Source organism: Scyliorhinus canicula, chromosome 1 (assembly GCF_902713615.1).
Source record: "Scyliorhinus canicula chromosome 1, sScyCan1.1, whole genome shotgun sequence".
In the NCBI taxonomy this organism is placed as follows: Eukaryota; Metazoa; Chordata; class Chondrichthyes; order Carcharhiniformes; family Scyliorhinidae; genus Scyliorhinus; species Scyliorhinus canicula.
This window is the reverse complement of record NC_052146.1, coordinates 132,435,673-132,452,396: the sequence shown is the minus strand read 5'-3', so window position 1 is coordinate 132,452,396 and position 16,724 is coordinate 132,435,673. Positions and strand designations below refer to the sequence as shown.

The following is a 16,724-nucleotide window of genomic DNA, read 5'->3' as shown; positions in this document are numbered from 1 at the left end:
ACTTTTCTTTTCAATACTTAAGATGAAGAAAGAAATATCAAACATAAATGCTGTTTTTCAATTGTGGCTCTTGTTGTTTACTTGTGGCAGTAACAGTTAACAACTTCAACACTTCGAGAATCACCCAAAATTAGAGACTTTGCTGGAAAAAGCCCTCAACAGCAACCACAAGGGAGTAATGTGGTTCCTTCCTGTTTGGCGAATTCTGTTCTATTTAGTGGCCAGAAATGCTATTTCAGGCACATGGGCTGTTTTCCATTTTCACTTGTGGACACTCTCACTTAGGTCTGCTGGTAAACTTAGGCCAGTGGCCCGTCACCATCTGGTGTTATACCCCTGAGTGGACTGCTATTATAAGATATGTTTATAGATTTTACCTATTGACAAATACCCGACCTCCGCTTATTTTCAAGCCAAAAGATACTGGCATGCAAGCTAGGTAATGGCAAATGCCCATCTTACCACAACAAAATTCAAAGCGTTTTTGTAAAAAACTCAAGTAACCAATGATTTGAAGCCATATCTATTAGTATTTGACTTATTGATGTTAGTGACTTTGAAAGGTCATGCGTCTTATTTAGTTGGCAACATACCTAAAGGAAATTATGAGAACCATTTTTCAACTTTGGGATTACAAAAATTTTGGGCTAAACAAAAGCTATGCTTCTGGAACTGGTGGCACAAGCCCCAAGTGACACGAAACAAAAAGGGAACAGCCACTTAAGACACAATATTTTTTCCAGTTCCCCTGCTCTGATGTTCTTTTTCAAACGGGAAGATGGAACACAGGAGGCCCACAGCTACTTTTCAGCTAAGAGGCCACATTAGATTATCCTTTTTCATCATTTACTTGGTCCCATCTGTATAGCACCTTCTTGTGATGAGGGGCTTTTCACAGTAATTTCATACTTGTGACAATAAACGGTTATTATTATTATAACTCAAAAATTTGAATTCAAAACCGAAGGAGACAAGAATTGAACTCCAGTTAATATCTAAATTATTAATTTAACTTCTTATCCACAGATACCAGAAAAATACAAAGAGGAACTGGACTAAATAATTAAGCGAAGTTACATCCAAAATGGAGAAATTCAATTTTTCACTGGGCCATTATTTTACCTGTCGTGATCTTTGTCCACAAGGTGGTATCTTGCTCTGAATGCAACCAGCCTGGCATAATATGCTGGTGCAGGAATTGAGACAGAACGCGTGCACCGCACATAAGTGTGGCACAGCTGATAGGTCAGGAGCTGCAATTCATCAGCTGAGAAGCAGTTGTCATCCCACAAGACATGGTAGTGTGACGGACGGCTGGTACCCTGAGAATACAAGCAAAATTAGATTAATGTTTGTGGTTATGGGACAGAGAAAATGCCCGACATTCTCACTCAGTAGAGTCTTGAGAATTGAACAAGTGTGTCACTAAGACTTTCCACCTATTTTTCAGGGTCAGGGCAGCAGGCAGCTGAAGCACACAAGTGAAAGCTTGCAAAAAGAATGAGCCTCTGTACTCATCTCTGTCTAATTGCCAAAAAGTAAAATCTAGGAATTTTCAAACAGTTTTTAAATATCAAACAATGGCAGAATTTACTGTACCTGAATTCCTGCATGACTACAAAGGTAGAAATCAAACTCTGAGGGATGGGTGATGGTGCTGTCAACAGTGGTGCCAGCAGGGACATTGCCACTTTTACCCACCTGTCAATTGAATAATAACCTGAATTATAAAAAAGATAATGGGCAAACTAAAAGCTACAATCGACAACAAACAGGAAAGAGAGTAAATTAAATTTATAGTTTCTTTCGCAACAAGATATCCCAAAGCATTTTTGTAAGTACTTTTGCAGTTTATTCACCGTTACAACAAGAAATCTTTCTTTATTCCTTCACATTACTGGCTCGGTCTTCATTTATTACGCATTGCTAATTGCCTGAGAGTAGGTAATGAGTCACTTTCTTGTAGTGCTGCACCCCATGTTGTGTAGCTGTGCCCAGAGTGCTGGGGAGTTTCGGAGGGGGGGTTTATCCTCCTCCCACTACCCCCTTGCCCCACACACATATCTCCCCCACCCCCTCTCACATATGGCGTAAGGGATCCTGTCCTTGGCAGCAGTAGGATCTTCTGGTCCCACCAATGGGATTTCCCATGCCCTTGTCCTTCGAGGTGGAAGAAATCGCAGGTTTGGAAGGTGCTGTCGAAGCCTTGGTGAGTTGCAGTACTGCAACTTGTAGATGGTGCACATTGCTGGCACTGTGTCAAGTGATGGGGGAGGCAAATGTTGAAGATGAATGGGGTGCCATCAGGCAGCTTTTTCCAAAATAGTTTTGAGCTTCTTGAGTGTTGTTGGAGCTGCACTCATTCAGGCAAGTGGACAGTATTCTGTCACACTCCTGACTTGTGTCTTGTAGATGGTGCACTGCTTTGGGAAGGATTAAAAGTAGACACATCCAGGACCAGGTGAAATATATCCCAGGCTGTTGGGTGAGGCAAAGACAGAAGTATCAGTGTCTGGTATTTGAAGAGGGCTCAACAGAAGCCCTGAAAATCGAAGGCGGCTGCAGACGGTGCTGTGGTTGTGGGGTATTGGGACAAAGGTCCTCCTCTAGGTGGTAGTGTTCTGCTTGGTGTGGCTGAAGAACTGAAATTCTGTTTGTCAGTTGGTGTTAGAGTGCAGACTCGAAATCCATGGGACGGAATCTCGGGAAGGGAGATTGAATCCCTGCAAGGTGGGCTGTTGTTGAAGCCACGAGAGTTGAAATGATCTTTGGAGAGAATTCCAAAGTGAAATCTTTGAAGGCAAAGACTGGAAGCCCTTGTGAGAGAGACAGCGTTTCAGTGAGATTGGCTGACCACAGCATTACTGATGTTCAGGTGGGTTGTTAAAGAAATCGGTTTAGGTTGCATCAACATTTATTGTGCAGCGAGGAGTGTTCAACCACAGTTTGCCTGTTAATTCATGCGCACCTCATTGTAACCCTGGATTTAGAGTATTAGATATTTAATTGTTTATCTTTCTGACCTAGTAAAGTAATATTTGTGCTTTTTTAAAATCTGTGGAATCTTGTGACTTTCTTCATGTGCAAATGTTTTAAATCTCAAATTTTGATATTTTAAACAAAATGTTATTGGTCCCTAACCGCTTCCTGCCAACAACTTGGGGATCTGGCCAAGGACCATAAAATATTGTAATGGAGGTCAGGAGCTGTAGCCCTCGCAGACCCAAACTGAGCATCTGACTCAGATGCTGCGCACATGCTGCTCGATGGCATCGTCAATGACACTTTGCATCACTGTGCAGGTCTAATCTATGTGCAACAGAGTCTAGATAATCTGTTTCAGCGATGTTGTTTGAGGGATAAACATTGATTTGGCACTCCAAAAGTACCATGATATATTTTATGCCCACAGGACAGAGACGCCAGTTTCGCATTGCATCCCAAAGCCAGCACTTCACACAGTGCAGCACCCCCCGTCCGTCTAGATTATGGCTGAAGTCTCCCGAGTGGAATCTGAACCCACAATCTTCTGATTCAAGTGAGTATGAGACTAGAAAAAAAAAATCATCGATTTTCACATAAAAGATTTACATCAAAATTGCCAAGATTTACTGATAAAACCTCCTTTGCAAATAAACTTATTTTTAATATTCAAAAATACCCAAACAAAAAACAAGTACAATTGAACAAGCAAGCCCATCATGGCAGAAAGATTCCAATCTGCTTAAATCTCATGATAGAGATAGAGATGAGTAGAAGCATCTCACGTACACTAACATTTCTCCCCTCATTTGAAGTGCAGGATAAGAATTGTCAAACTACTTATTTGCAATTGGTTGTTTCCCAGAGAAAAAATATCCAAAAGGAAAACATTCAAATAGCACCTTTAACATAAAAATAAACCTATCAAGACACTTCATTAAAGGTGTTGGAGAAAATGAATTCTAAATCAAGAAGAAGAGATAAGCGCAGGCGTGACCAAAAGTTTGGCCAGAGGTTCTGGGATGGTGGAAATGAAGAGGCCAGAATCCTCCACTTTGAATCCAAGAAAGACAAACTGCAGAAATTTGGAACTGATGATGAGAAAAATTTGGTGTCAAGTACACACACAAATCACTAAAAGAACCAATAATAAAGGCCAAGAGAATGTTGGAAGAAAAGAGGCCAAGCTATGAGTTGGTGTTAAGGGTCACACCAAGATCACAGCAATTGCTGGAAAATATAACCAGATAAAGATGTTCCAGTAAGGAGATGTAAACACCCATGGGCCAGCACGGTCGCATAATGGTTAGCACTGCTGCCTTACAGCTCCAGGGCCCCAGGTTCAATTCCAGCTTCGGGTGACTGTCTGCATGGAGTTTGCACTTTCGCCCAGTGTCTGCGTGGGTTTCCTCCAGGAGCTCTGGTTTCCTCCCACAGTCCAAAGACGTGCAGGTTAGGTGGATTGGACAAGCTAAATTGTCCCTCAGTGTCGAAAAGGTCAGGTCGGGTTACTGGGATAGGGTGGAAGCCTAGGGTGCTCTTTCCAAGGGTCGGTGCAGACTCGATGGGTCGAATGGCCTCCTTCTGCACTGTAAATTCTACTTCTCGTGCCGTTCAAAGCCAAAATGTCAATGTAATGGATCCACAAAGAGATCAAGGGTGGTAAGGTCCTTATTTACAAGAGTGGAGATATTCTGCGGGGAAACGTAAAGTGGAGCAATGACTGATCTCCGGAACAGTCCAGGGATGCAGTGATGGATACAGTGTGCATGATTGGGGTGGGTTTCCATAGAATCATGAAAACTTACAGTACAGAAGACAATCTTTCTGCCTGTCGTGGCTGTGCTGGTTCTACAGAAGAGCAGTCCGGCCGAGTCCAACATCCCAGCCTTTTGTGTAACCATACAACCCCCGAATTCTCAAATACCTTTCCATCTTTCTTTTAAAATGATTTATTGAGTCAGCTTCTATCAGTTTTTTTAGGCAGAGCATTCTAGATCACAACCAGTTTTGCTTGGTTTTCTTTATAGGAGGTAGGTAAGCAATTGTAAAATCAGGAGGACCAACTTCTATGTTTTAGTGCCATAGCAGAGACATGTTCTACTGTTTGATTGTAGTCATATATTATATTTAATAAGCTGCAGTCATGTCCATAGCATTCAAAGATCATTCTTTTGTCCTCCCCATAATTTCTGGAAGAGTTCTGATTGTATTTGCAGGAGCTTATATTTATTTGCCCAACATGTGCAGATGGATTGGCCATGATACAAATTTGCCCCTTAAGTATCTAGGGACGTGCAGGTTGGGTGGGGTTACGGTGATAGGGCGGGGAGTGGGGCAGAGTGCTCATTCAGAGGGTTGGTGTGGACTGGATGGGTGGCATGGACTCCTTCTGCACTACAGGGATTCTATGGGTTTAAAAAAAAATTTAGAGTACCCAATTCATTTTTGCCAATTAAGGAGTAATTTAGCACGGCCAATCCACCTACCCTGTAACATCTTTGAGTTGTGAGGGTGAAACCCACACAAACACGGAGAGAACGCGCAAACTCCACACGGACAGTGACCCAGAGCCGGGATCGAACCTGGGACCTTGGCGACCTGAGACAGCAGTGCTATCCACTGCGGCACCATGCTACCCTGGGATTCTACGGTTCTATGTAATCTTTTCACTTGCAAAAACTACAGTACTACTACTTAATGAAGCATCATAACATTGTTATTGCTGCCTACAAGGAGGTTGCGGGGGTGGGAGTTTGTAACTGGGTGGCTAATGGCGACAATGACCAGGCAAAACAATGCATCAGCATCTTAATAGCATTGGACTGCCAGTAAAATGTGATTCTGTGTCACCTTTTAAAACGTATTCTTTTTTAAAAAATAAACATTTTACACACACACACACACACACACACAGCAAAAAGCCTGCTTCCTCCCTTACAGGTCCCACCTTTATTAGCCCCCCTACTCGAAGCTGAACTAAACCCCCCCGACGCCGCCCCCCCCCCCCCCCCCCCCCCACTTCTGTTGACGATTAATTTTCCGCAAAGAAGTCGACGAATGGTTGCCACCTCCGGGCGAACCCTAACAGTGACCCTCTCAAGGCGAACTTGATTTTCTCCAAAAAGAGAAAGCTGGCCATGTTAGAGAGCCAGGTCTCTGACTTTGGGGGCTTTGAGTCCCTCCAATCTAATAACATCCGTCTCCGGGCTACCAGGGAAGCAAAGGCCAAAATGTCTGCCTCTTTCACCTCCTGGATACCCGGATCTTCCGACACCCCGAAAATCGTCACCTCCAGACAGGGTGCCACCCTTGTTTTTAACACCGTGGACATGACGCCTGCAAACCCCTGCCAGAATCCCCTGAGCTTTGGGCATGTTCAAAACATGTGGACATGGTTCACTGCGCCCCTCCCTGCACACCTATCCCAAAGAACCTGCTCATCCGGGCCACTGTCACGTGAACCCGGTGAACGACCTTAAACTGTATCAGGCTGAGACTGGCACATGTTGTGGACACGTTGACTCTACTCGATGCATCCGCCCAGAGACCATCCTCTATCTCTCCTCCCAACTCCTCTTCCCACTTACGTTTCAGCTCCCCAGTTTGCGTATCCTCTGACCCCATGAGTTCCTTATAGATGTCAGAGACCTTCCCTTCTCCCACCCACCCTCTGGAAACTACACGGTCCTGAATCCTCCTTGGTGATAGGAGCGGGAAGGTTGAGAACTACCTCCGCAGGAAGTCCTGCACTCGCAGGACCTGAATGTGTTTCCCCTCACCAATCCAAATTTCTCCTCCAGCTCCCTCAAGCTACGAAAGCTCCCCTCTATAAACATATCCCCCATCCTCTCAACTCCTGTCCTCCGCCATCTCCGAAACCCCCCGTCCATCCTTCCCGGGGCAAACTGGTGATTATTACAAATTGTAGACTAGACCGATGCTCCCTCCGCTCCCACATGCTTCCTCCATTGCCCCCAGACTCTCAGGGCTGCCATCACCATGGGGCTGGTGGAGTACCATGCCGGCGGGAACAGCAGAGGCTTCGTTATCAACGCCCCAAAGCTGGTATCCTTACATGTAGCCGCCTCCATAAGCTCCCATGCCAACCCTCCCCCCACACCCATTTCCTAATCATGGCTATATTTGCCGCCCAATAGTAGTTACTAAAGTTTGGCTGCGCTCAAGCATCCTTTTTACTCGCGGGGTCTTGCCCGCTCATACAAAGCCAGTAATCACTTTGTTAACCCGTTTAAAAAAGGGCCGCGGAATAAAGATGGGGAGACACTGGAACAGGAATCTCGGGAGGACTGTCATCTTCACCATCTGCACCCTCCCAGCTAATGACAATGGGAGCGCGTCCCACCTTCGGAAATCATCCTTCATTTGGTCTACTAGTTGGGCCAGATTAAGTTTGTGCAACCGTTCCCATTCCCTCGCCACTTGGATGCATAGATACCTAAAGCTTCCCCCTCCCACTCTAAACGGCAGTTCCCCCAGTCGCCTCTCCTGTCCCCTTGCCTGGATCGCAAACATCTCACTTTTCTCCATATTTAGTTTGTACCCCGAAAACCGTCCAAATTCCCTCAGAATCCTTATGATTTCTTCCACCCCCTCTGCTGGGTCATCAGTGTAAAGCGAGACTGTGTTACACAACCCCCCCCCCCCCCCCCCCCACCCCCCCGGACCAGCCCCTTGAGGCTCTCAGTGCAACTGCCGACGACTCTATAGCTAACGCGAACAACAGTGGGGAGAGGTGGCATCCCTGTCTCGTCCCCCGATCAAGCCTAAAATAGTCCGATGTTGTCCTATTCATCCGTACGCTCGCCACAGGAGCCTTATACAGCAACCAGACCCAGTCAATAAAGCCCCGCAAAATCTGAACCGTCCCAGTACCTCCCAAGATATTCCCATTCTACCTGATCAAAAGTCAACTCTGCGTCCATTGCTACCACCACCTCCACACCTACTGGGGGCATCATGATCACATTTAGTAACCCTCTTGCATTGGCCACCAACTGCCTTCCCTGAAAAAACCCCATCCGGTCCTCCCCAATCACGTCCGGAACACAGTCTTCAATCTAGAGGACAACATTTTGGACAGCAGTTTGGTGTCCACATTCAATAGGGATATTGGCCTGTAGGACCCACACAGCTCTGGATTCTTGCCCTACTTCAGGATCAGCGAGATCATGGCCTGTGGCATCGTCGGGGAAGCACCCCTCTCTCCCTTGCCTCATTGAATGTCCTCATCAACAGCGGCCCCAATATCCCAGAGAACTTTTTATAGAACTTCACTGGGTACCCCTCCGGCTCCGGGGCTTTACCCGACTGCATGGCCTTCAGCCCCTCCGCTATCTCTTTGATCCCGTTCGGGGCCCCCAGCCCTTCTATCAGCTCCATGTCCACCGTTGGGAAATTAAACCCCTCTGGGAAGTGCCTCATCCCCTCCGGCCCAGGTGGGGGTTCCGACCCGTACAGACTACTATAAAACGACGTAAAAGCCTTATTCACCCCTGCTGAGTCTCTCACCAGGTTCCCGTCTCCATCCTTTACTTTCCCTATCTCCCTGGCTGCCTCCCTCTTTCTAAGCTGCTGTGCAAGCATTCTGCTGGCCTTCTCTCCATGCTCATAAATCGCCCCCCCCTTGCCTTTCTCAGCTGCTCTACCGCCCTTCCTGTGGTTAACAAGCCGAACTCTGCCAGTAGCTTCTGCCATTCCCTTAAAAGCTCTGCCTCTGGGTACTCCGCATAACCGTTTAAAACGTATTCTACATGAAAAGTAACCATTCATAAACAAATATCATAAAACTACAATAGACCAATGACAACTGTTAAAAGATTTTTTTATGGAAAACAAAATTAATGTTATTTGTTTCCCTGCTAATCAGTTTTCTCTCCTTCTGCCTTGAAGGCAATTGTTTATACTGGAATGTGTGGAAGACAATAGTATCCTGCCTAACTGGCTGTCTTCACTCATGAAAATAAGATAGAAGAAAAATTGACAGGATTCACCTGTAGCCACCTGGGGTGGCCACGTCCCGATTCCAAAATGGACACTCGCAAAGAGTACAGGGAAAAATGGACAGTGCTAGAAAAACAAGCAGGTGCAAGGTTTCCTGTGGATTGGAACTTGCAGAGCCCAGACAGAACTGAAACTACAAGCCATTAGCATAGTAATGAACTATCTCCGGGGACAAAAGAGAAATATTTAAACAATCGGTACCAGGGCAGACTCCCCGGCGCCAGTGGAGACTAAAACAAAGGCAGGCCAACGGTTACCTAGCGGTTACCTAGTTACCTAACGGCCCAGCGATCGAGGAACAACCCCGTTATTGGAGAGAATCGATGCAAACGATTGGGACATGGTCCAATTAATTGGGACCAAGTCCAGGGTCCGCCCAGAAGGGCGCGAAACCCTTTAGGGTATAAAACAGAGTCCCCAAAGTCAGAAGGCTCTCTTAAGAACTCTTCATCTTCACCTTGGCATTTGGCTCTCAGCGACGAGAGGCCCACCAAGCACCAGCCAAGTAAGTCTAAGGTCAACGCACGCTACGAGATAGACGCTCCTAGCTACTATTCTATACCAGTACAAAGCCAGCAGTATCAGAACCGGACAACGACCATTGTTCCTCTGACTGAGTGGGCGCCCGAAGCTAAGTATAGGCTTTTAGTAGTAGTTGTAGTTTAGTGAGTAGAGTTTGTGCATGAGTAATAATTGACTGTGTGTGTGTTAATAAATGTGCATTGATTTCAAACTTACTAACTGGTGTCTCGGGTCATTGATCAGTATTCGGTTTTGAACCTTGTGGTGGTATCAGAAAGATACCTGGCGACTCTTGAGCAAAGGTAATTAAAACAGAGCAAATTAAGGAAAGCATACCGAGCAACACACCGGTGCAGAATTCCGAGAGAGATAATGGGACATAGATCATCTGGACATGTTTGTGTCATATGGTTTACTTTCCTAACTTGCAGTGCATTTACCCAGAGGGCAATTCTGTACAGCAGCAGGTGCATACTCGAACACGTACCCTTTCACTTCTGTCGGCACAGAAGAGTCGCGTATGATGTCGTTTCTGAACAACGAGGTATGTTATGCCAGGTCTGTAGTCCTCCTCCAGGCTAATGCAGGCTTTCCGAATGGCAATAAGCTCAGGCCAGGCCACCTACATTTAGGTTTGAACAAAAAATTACACAAGGAGTGAAATTGCAGGAACATTTCCATTTCAGTTGAATATAATTTTTGCTGTTCATTTTTCAACAAACCATTTATTCCCCCAACTCCTATCCCATAAAATGGCTGGAAATAGTTGTTTGAAGTACAGTAGCCTTTTAATTTGTCTGTTCTTTTCCCAGGCTAAATAATCTCCTTCCATGCCTTCAATACTATCGAATATTCAGAGAAACTCAAGTACAAACATGACACTTACATTGTGGGAAAGGTTGGCTGATCTTAATCAGTGCCTCAACAGTGGCAAGACAAAGGTTAGTTTTGACAACTGAATTTGTGTAATCCATGACAGAACTGCAATGAGACAGCTGGACCACTTGGTGAAGGAAAATAAAGGGATAAGATTCATCCCCAATAGTGATCAAAACAGGATTGGAAAGTTAACATCAATGACTGAAAACAATGGATGCACAGAATCCAAAAACAATGTGCAATCTTGTTGTTGTGTTCCCTATATTACAACAGTGATTACATTTCAAAAAGTACTTCATTTAAAACGGTGGAGGGTCCAGCTAGGGTGGAGGGTCCAGCTGGAGTGAATAAAGAGAAACAGTTTCCAATAGCTGAACGCCAACAACCAGAGGGCAGAGTTGAGGCGATTGGCAAAAGTGCCAGAGACCATATGAGGGATATCCAGAGTGGTGGATATGAATTCAATAGTAGCATTTAAATGGGAACTGGATAAATGCATGCGAGAAGAAAATGCAGGAACATTGGAAAAGAACTGGGACGAAACAGTGCTCTTTCGGAGAACCAGCCCAGACTCAATGGGTCAAGTGACCAGCTTCTACATGTACTATTATCTGATTCTACGGTTTGCTAAACAACTCACCAATTACACACACAAACCTGTTTCATTTGTCCTTCAGAAACTCCGCCCCTGTAGTAGATAATACGAGTTGGCTTGAAGCGGGTTGATTTGTAAAACTGAATTAGGAGCTCCCGCACCATGTTGGACAAATCTTGGATCACCTCTTGACTGAACTGGAGGTCCTGGGATGTTTCTTGTCTCGATGTCTGCACACGTACTGTTGCACAATATCGACTGGGATGTCCATCCATACTACCAACCACCTTACAAAAAACGAAGTAAAATCTTAAAATTTTATTTAAAAAGTTAATATTTTTACATTTAACACAAAGCAAAATAAAGAATGCCAAAACCTGAACCCTCCCTCCCCCCACAAGGGACAAAACTAACCATTCCACCCCCATAAACCCCAGGGCAGCACGGTAGCATTGTGGATAGCACAATCGCTTCACAGCTCCAGGGTCCCAGGTTCGATTCCGGCTTGGGTCACTGTCTGTGCGGAGTCTACACATCCTCCTCGTGTGTGCGTGGGTTTCCTCCGGGTGCTCCGGTTTCCTCCCACAGTCCAAAGATGTGCAGGTTAGGTGGATTGGACATGATAAATTGCCCTTAGTGTCCAAAATTGCCTTTAGTGTTGGGTGGGGTTTCTGGGTTATGGGGATAGGGTGGAAGTGTTAACCTTGGGTAGGGTGCTCTTTCCAGGAGCCGGTGCAGACTCGATGGGCCGAATGGCCTCTTTCTGCACTGTAAATTCTATGATAAACAACAATTTTGGCAAAAATACCAGCAAGCACTGAAATAATAAATATCACTGCAAAATATTCATCTTAACCACCTACACCTGACCTGTCCCACCGCCATAGATCCACCATGACCTTGCCTACCAGACTCGTAAAGTTCAATTTACAGAGCTGGGCCCAATCCCAAGCCACCATCCGAATACCTAAAGTCAGTCCCCCAACCCTGACTCCCGCCCCTGGAGAAGACACCACAAAACACTCACTTTTTCACAAATCTAACTTATAGTCTGAAAGAGTCCTAAATCTCCTAAGCAGTCCCATTATAGCCAAGGTTATAGAGATATAAAATCAACAAATCATCAGCACACAGGGACACCCTAGGTTCTATCACTCCCTCACTGTCCCCCTTCATTTATCAGAGCAGCTAAGAACTAAGGCTAAGGGTTCTGCAGCCAGCGCAAACAGAACGGGGACATAGAGCATTGCTGCCTTGTTCCCCTCTGCAACAGAAAGTACCCTGATTTCATCTCATTTGTGCGTGCACAAGCCATCGGATTAAAATCTTAACCGTAGATTTTTTTTGTAGGTATATTTGGGTTACACAAATACCACAGTTTTAGAGGCATCTGTCGAGGGAGTGACTTTCCTTGAATGTTTAGATAGAAGATATGGAGTTGAATATGTGAAACATAACTGCTGCCCATTAAGAGAGTTTGAAACCTGCCTAAAGTATGGCACGTTATTTTACTCTTGCATTCTCTTGAGTCACAAATGTAATGTTTTCCCCCCTTTCACTACTTAACTCCCCTCGTCTCATGTATGTTGATTCTATCGGCACTGGCATCAGTACCTTACCTATGCAGCCGTGATGGTTACGATGCTCCTGATTGACAACCAGGTTTTATGATGGAAACACATTTTTCAACCTGATAATGCTTTGTTTGATTCTCTTCTGCTCAGGGCATTAAATTGAATTCAAATGTTTCAACTACTGCCCAGTTAACTTCAATATTTTGTTGGCACTCTTGCAACCCGAGGCACATTTTTAGGTTATCAACATTTCAGCTTTGCCAGGAATTGTTTCCATTGCAACATTTAACAACTTACAGCAGCGATGGAGGGTTTCTTGCCATCTCCAGCTGGAGGGTGTGTGACATCAGCTCCCAAAAAAATGACAGGTTGCTGGAACACGGATGGCCTGCATACAACAAAAATCTTGTTTTTAAAAAGCAACACTAGAGTTTAATATCATAATACTTAACTGATTAATCAGGATGAACAATTGTGGTTGAAGTGAATGCTCAAGTTAACACATTATAAATATGTCCTCAACCCTAATTAAATAGAGTCATTAAATCTCTAGTGTTTAGTTTGCTCAAGTTGCAATTATGGTGCACATTCATCATAGGAACGTAGTAAGCAGGATGATCATCCTGAAAATACCATCCAGTGATGAAGCCCTGAACGATCTCGCCTTTAGGTTTTAATGTTGACATTAAATGTACTTTAATTGCAGTGCTCATGACCTGTAGGAAATTTTAGCATGAGTTTATTTTTCCCCAGCATGGTAGCCAGATGAAGCCAATAAAAGACACAAAGAAAACAGAATTGCAACCGCGGATCATTAACTTACACTTCTTTTGTATTTAATTAGTCTTGATCAAGTATGCAGGTTACAGATGTACAAATAATAGATTATGTCTGAATTTTCAAGGGAAGTCTTTTCTGTACAAATGAGTTTATTAGAGAGGCATATGTATTTTGTGTGGAGAACGCTTCCTATTTCTCGGCCTACAAGAGACCCTGGCAGAAGTAATATATCAATGTATGTCTTGTTTCCACTTTATTTTATAATTCATATACCTTAGCCTAGCTATTCCTTTATGGCTCCAACAATAGCACCTCCTCAAAAGTGGAAAACTACTGCGGTATGGCATGTTGACAAAAAGCAGGCCAAATCCAATTTGGCCCACCACCGTCCCATCTTGCTGGGTCAAAATCCTGGAATTCCCAAACAGCACCGAGGGTGTAACTAGACCACATGGACTGCAGAGGCTCAAAAAGGCAGTTCACCCCACCACTTTCTCAAGGGCAATTAGGAGTGGATGAATAACCTGCCAGAATACTTCATGCAACAGCTAATGAGAGCATTTGGGATGTCGAATTCATCACAGCGGTCCTCTATTCTTTGCTCACCAATATAATGAAAAAAAAGTGAATTCCCCTCCTGAGGAGTGTTTTGATGGACCTGCCATGTTGGCCTCCATACATCACTGCACTAAAGAAAGCATTGACAAATGGAAAAATGCAAAATTGAATTTGCTCACCGCTGATGAGGTACAAGGACATTATTGATACCACCAAGTTTTGCGTTGATCTTTAAGCAGAGATTTGATAATGTCTGTGGTGATGTTTTGACTACATTCTTCACCTGAACACATTGTGTTGCCATTCCCAATAGTGTGTCACCCACACGTTTCACTTCAGCTAGAAGAGAAATGCAAGTTGGGAAATAATAAACATCAAATTTATCCTGGTTCCCAAAAAGGAAAAGAACACCTAAATTCTGCTCCTATGGACATCAACATTTATGAAAATTATATTCAATGATTTATCTTGCAGTTTTAAACCGCTCAGCAGAACAAATCTACTTTTGCTAGGAATTTTCATATTAGAATACTCAACATTACAAACATGAAAGTAGATTTAACCAAGCATTTTGTTAGAATTTGACAACTTTCTAATCAGAGTTGTGGAATGATCAAGCAGAGGTATTTTGGAGAGATCACTAACCACCATCCATCCCCCTCCCTGTGAAGCAAATAGTCTATCATGCAAAACAAATTAGCTCATTAATAAAAGATTAGTTTAACCTGATCTTTAACCTGAAGCAAATACACAAATTCTGAATATAAAGTTATGAAATGGCTTTGTTAGTATCTGTATTTTCAATTGCTCTCGTTTCTATTCCTACTTCCCATAATACTTGGCACAAAAGGTTGGGTCAACACCCTGGTGACAGAACTTTACAAAAATGTCTTGTAGGAGGCACAGATGTGACACTTAAAAAAAAAAAAAATTTTTATTCAAGTTTTTTAATAACAATAAGAACAAATTTTAACAAATTTTCTCCCCGCAATTTAAAACAAACAAGGCATGTTCCCACACCAAAACAAGAAAAGAACACCCCCCCCCCCCACAATAAATAATAACAGATAGCAATACAAGAAAAAAGAAATAACATAACAAACCCACCGCCGCAAAAACAAACCCCCCAACCATCCCCAAACCCCCCCCCCCCCCCCCCCCCCCCCCGGTTGCTGCCGAGACCGACCACTCTCTACCCCTTCGCCAGGAAATCGAGAAAGGGCTGCCACCGCCGAAAGAACCCCCGTACCGACCCCCTCAGGGCAAATTTCATCCTATCCAACTTGACGAACCCAGCCATGTCGTTGACCCAGGTCTCCGAACTCGGGGACCGCGTATCCCTCCACTGTAACAGAATCCTGCGCCGGGCTACTAGAGACGCAAAGGCCAGAATGCCGGCCTCTCTCGCCTCCTGCACTCCCGGCTCCGAAGCTACCCCAAAGATCGCGAGCCCCCAGCCCGGCTTGACCCTAGACCCCACCACTTCCGACAAAATCCCTGCCACCCCCTTCCAAAACCCCTCCAGAGCCGGACATGCCCAAAACATATAGATGTGGTTTGCCGGGCCACCCGAACACCTCCCACACCTGTCTTCCCCTCCGAAAAACCGGCTCATCCTTGCCCCCGTCATGTGAGCCCTGTGCAGTACCTTCAGCTGAATTAGGCTGAGCCGTGCGCAAGAGGAGGAAGAATTCACCCTCTCCAGGGCGTCCGACCACGTCCCATCCTCAATCTCTTCCCCTAGCTCTTCCTCCCATTTCGCTTTGAGCTCATCTACTGAGGCCTCCTCCTCCTCCTGCATCAGTTGGTAAATAGCCGAGATCTTCCCTTCCCCGACACACGTCCCCGAAAGCACCCTGCACCCCCCTTGGCGGCAGCCACGGAAACTCCTCCACCTGCCTCTTAACAAAGTCCCTGACCTGCATATACTAAAAGCATTCCCAGGGGGGAGGTTCCACTTCCCCACCAGCTCCTCCAGAGTCGCGAACTTCCCATCCAAGAAAAGGTCCCCAAACTGTCTGATGCCTGCCCTGTGCCAACTCCCAAATCCCTCACCCGTTCTCCCTGGCACAAAACGGTGATTGCCCCGTATCGGGGCCTAAACTGAGGCCTTCACTTCCCCCTTATGCCGCCTCCACTGTCCCCAGATTTTGAGGGACGCAACCACCACCGGACTCGTGAAGTACTTTGCCGGAGGGAGTGGAAGTGGGGCAGTCACCAAAGCCTCCAGACTCGTACCCGCACAGGACGCTACCTCCAGTGTCTTCCATTCGTCACCCTCCCCTTCCGTCACCCACCTGCGAATCATTGCCATGTTCGCCGCCCAATAATATCCACACAGGTTGGGCAGCGCCAGGCCCCCTACCTCCCTTCTTCGCTCCAAAAATACCCTCCTTACTCTCGGGGCCTTCTGCGCCCACACAAACCCCAGAATTCACCCTTCTGAATAAAGCCTGCGGGATCAATATGGAGAGGCACTGGAAAAGAAACGAAAACCTCGGGAGCACCGTCATTTTAACCGACTGGACCCAGCCCGCCAACGAGAGCGGCAGCGCATCCCACCTCCTGAACTCCTCCTCAGTCTGCCCCACAAGCCGCGAAAAGTTAAGCCTATGCATAGCCCCCCAGGTCCTAGCCACGTGGACCCCAAGATACCTAAAGCTCCCCTCAGCCCTCCTCAACGGGAGTTCCCCTGTCTCCCTCTCCTGACCCCCCGGGTGCAGAACAAACAGCTCGCTTTTCCCCACATTGAGCTTATATCCCGAAAAGTCCCCAAACTCCTCAAGTATCTTCAGCACCTCTGGCATCCC

General features: G+C 45.5%; 1 protein-coding gene across 3 annotated transcripts in view; it reads right to left on the bottom strand.

The window, feature by feature from the left end:
* Window positions 1-16,724, bottom strand: part of LOC119967496 (protein argonaute-4) — a 119,796-nt gene that overhangs the window by 8,271 nt on the left and 94,801 nt on the right. For all 3 annotated transcript variants that reach the window (XM_038800150.1, XM_038800143.1, XM_038800160.1), the window contains exons 13-18: window positions 14,094-14,253; window positions 12,874-12,964; window positions 11,065-11,289; window positions 10,016-10,150; window positions 1,600-1,701; window positions 1,123-1,322 (exon numbers count right to left, since the gene is read on the bottom strand). In XM_038800150.1, the coding sequence (XP_038656078.1) occupies window positions 1,123-1,322; window positions 1,600-1,701; window positions 10,016-10,150; window positions 11,065-11,289; window positions 12,874-12,964; window positions 14,094-14,253 (913 nt within the window). The remainder of the gene's footprint in view (window positions 1-1,122; window positions 1,323-1,599; window positions 1,702-10,015; window positions 10,151-11,064; window positions 11,290-12,873; window positions 12,965-14,093; window positions 14,254-16,724) is intronic.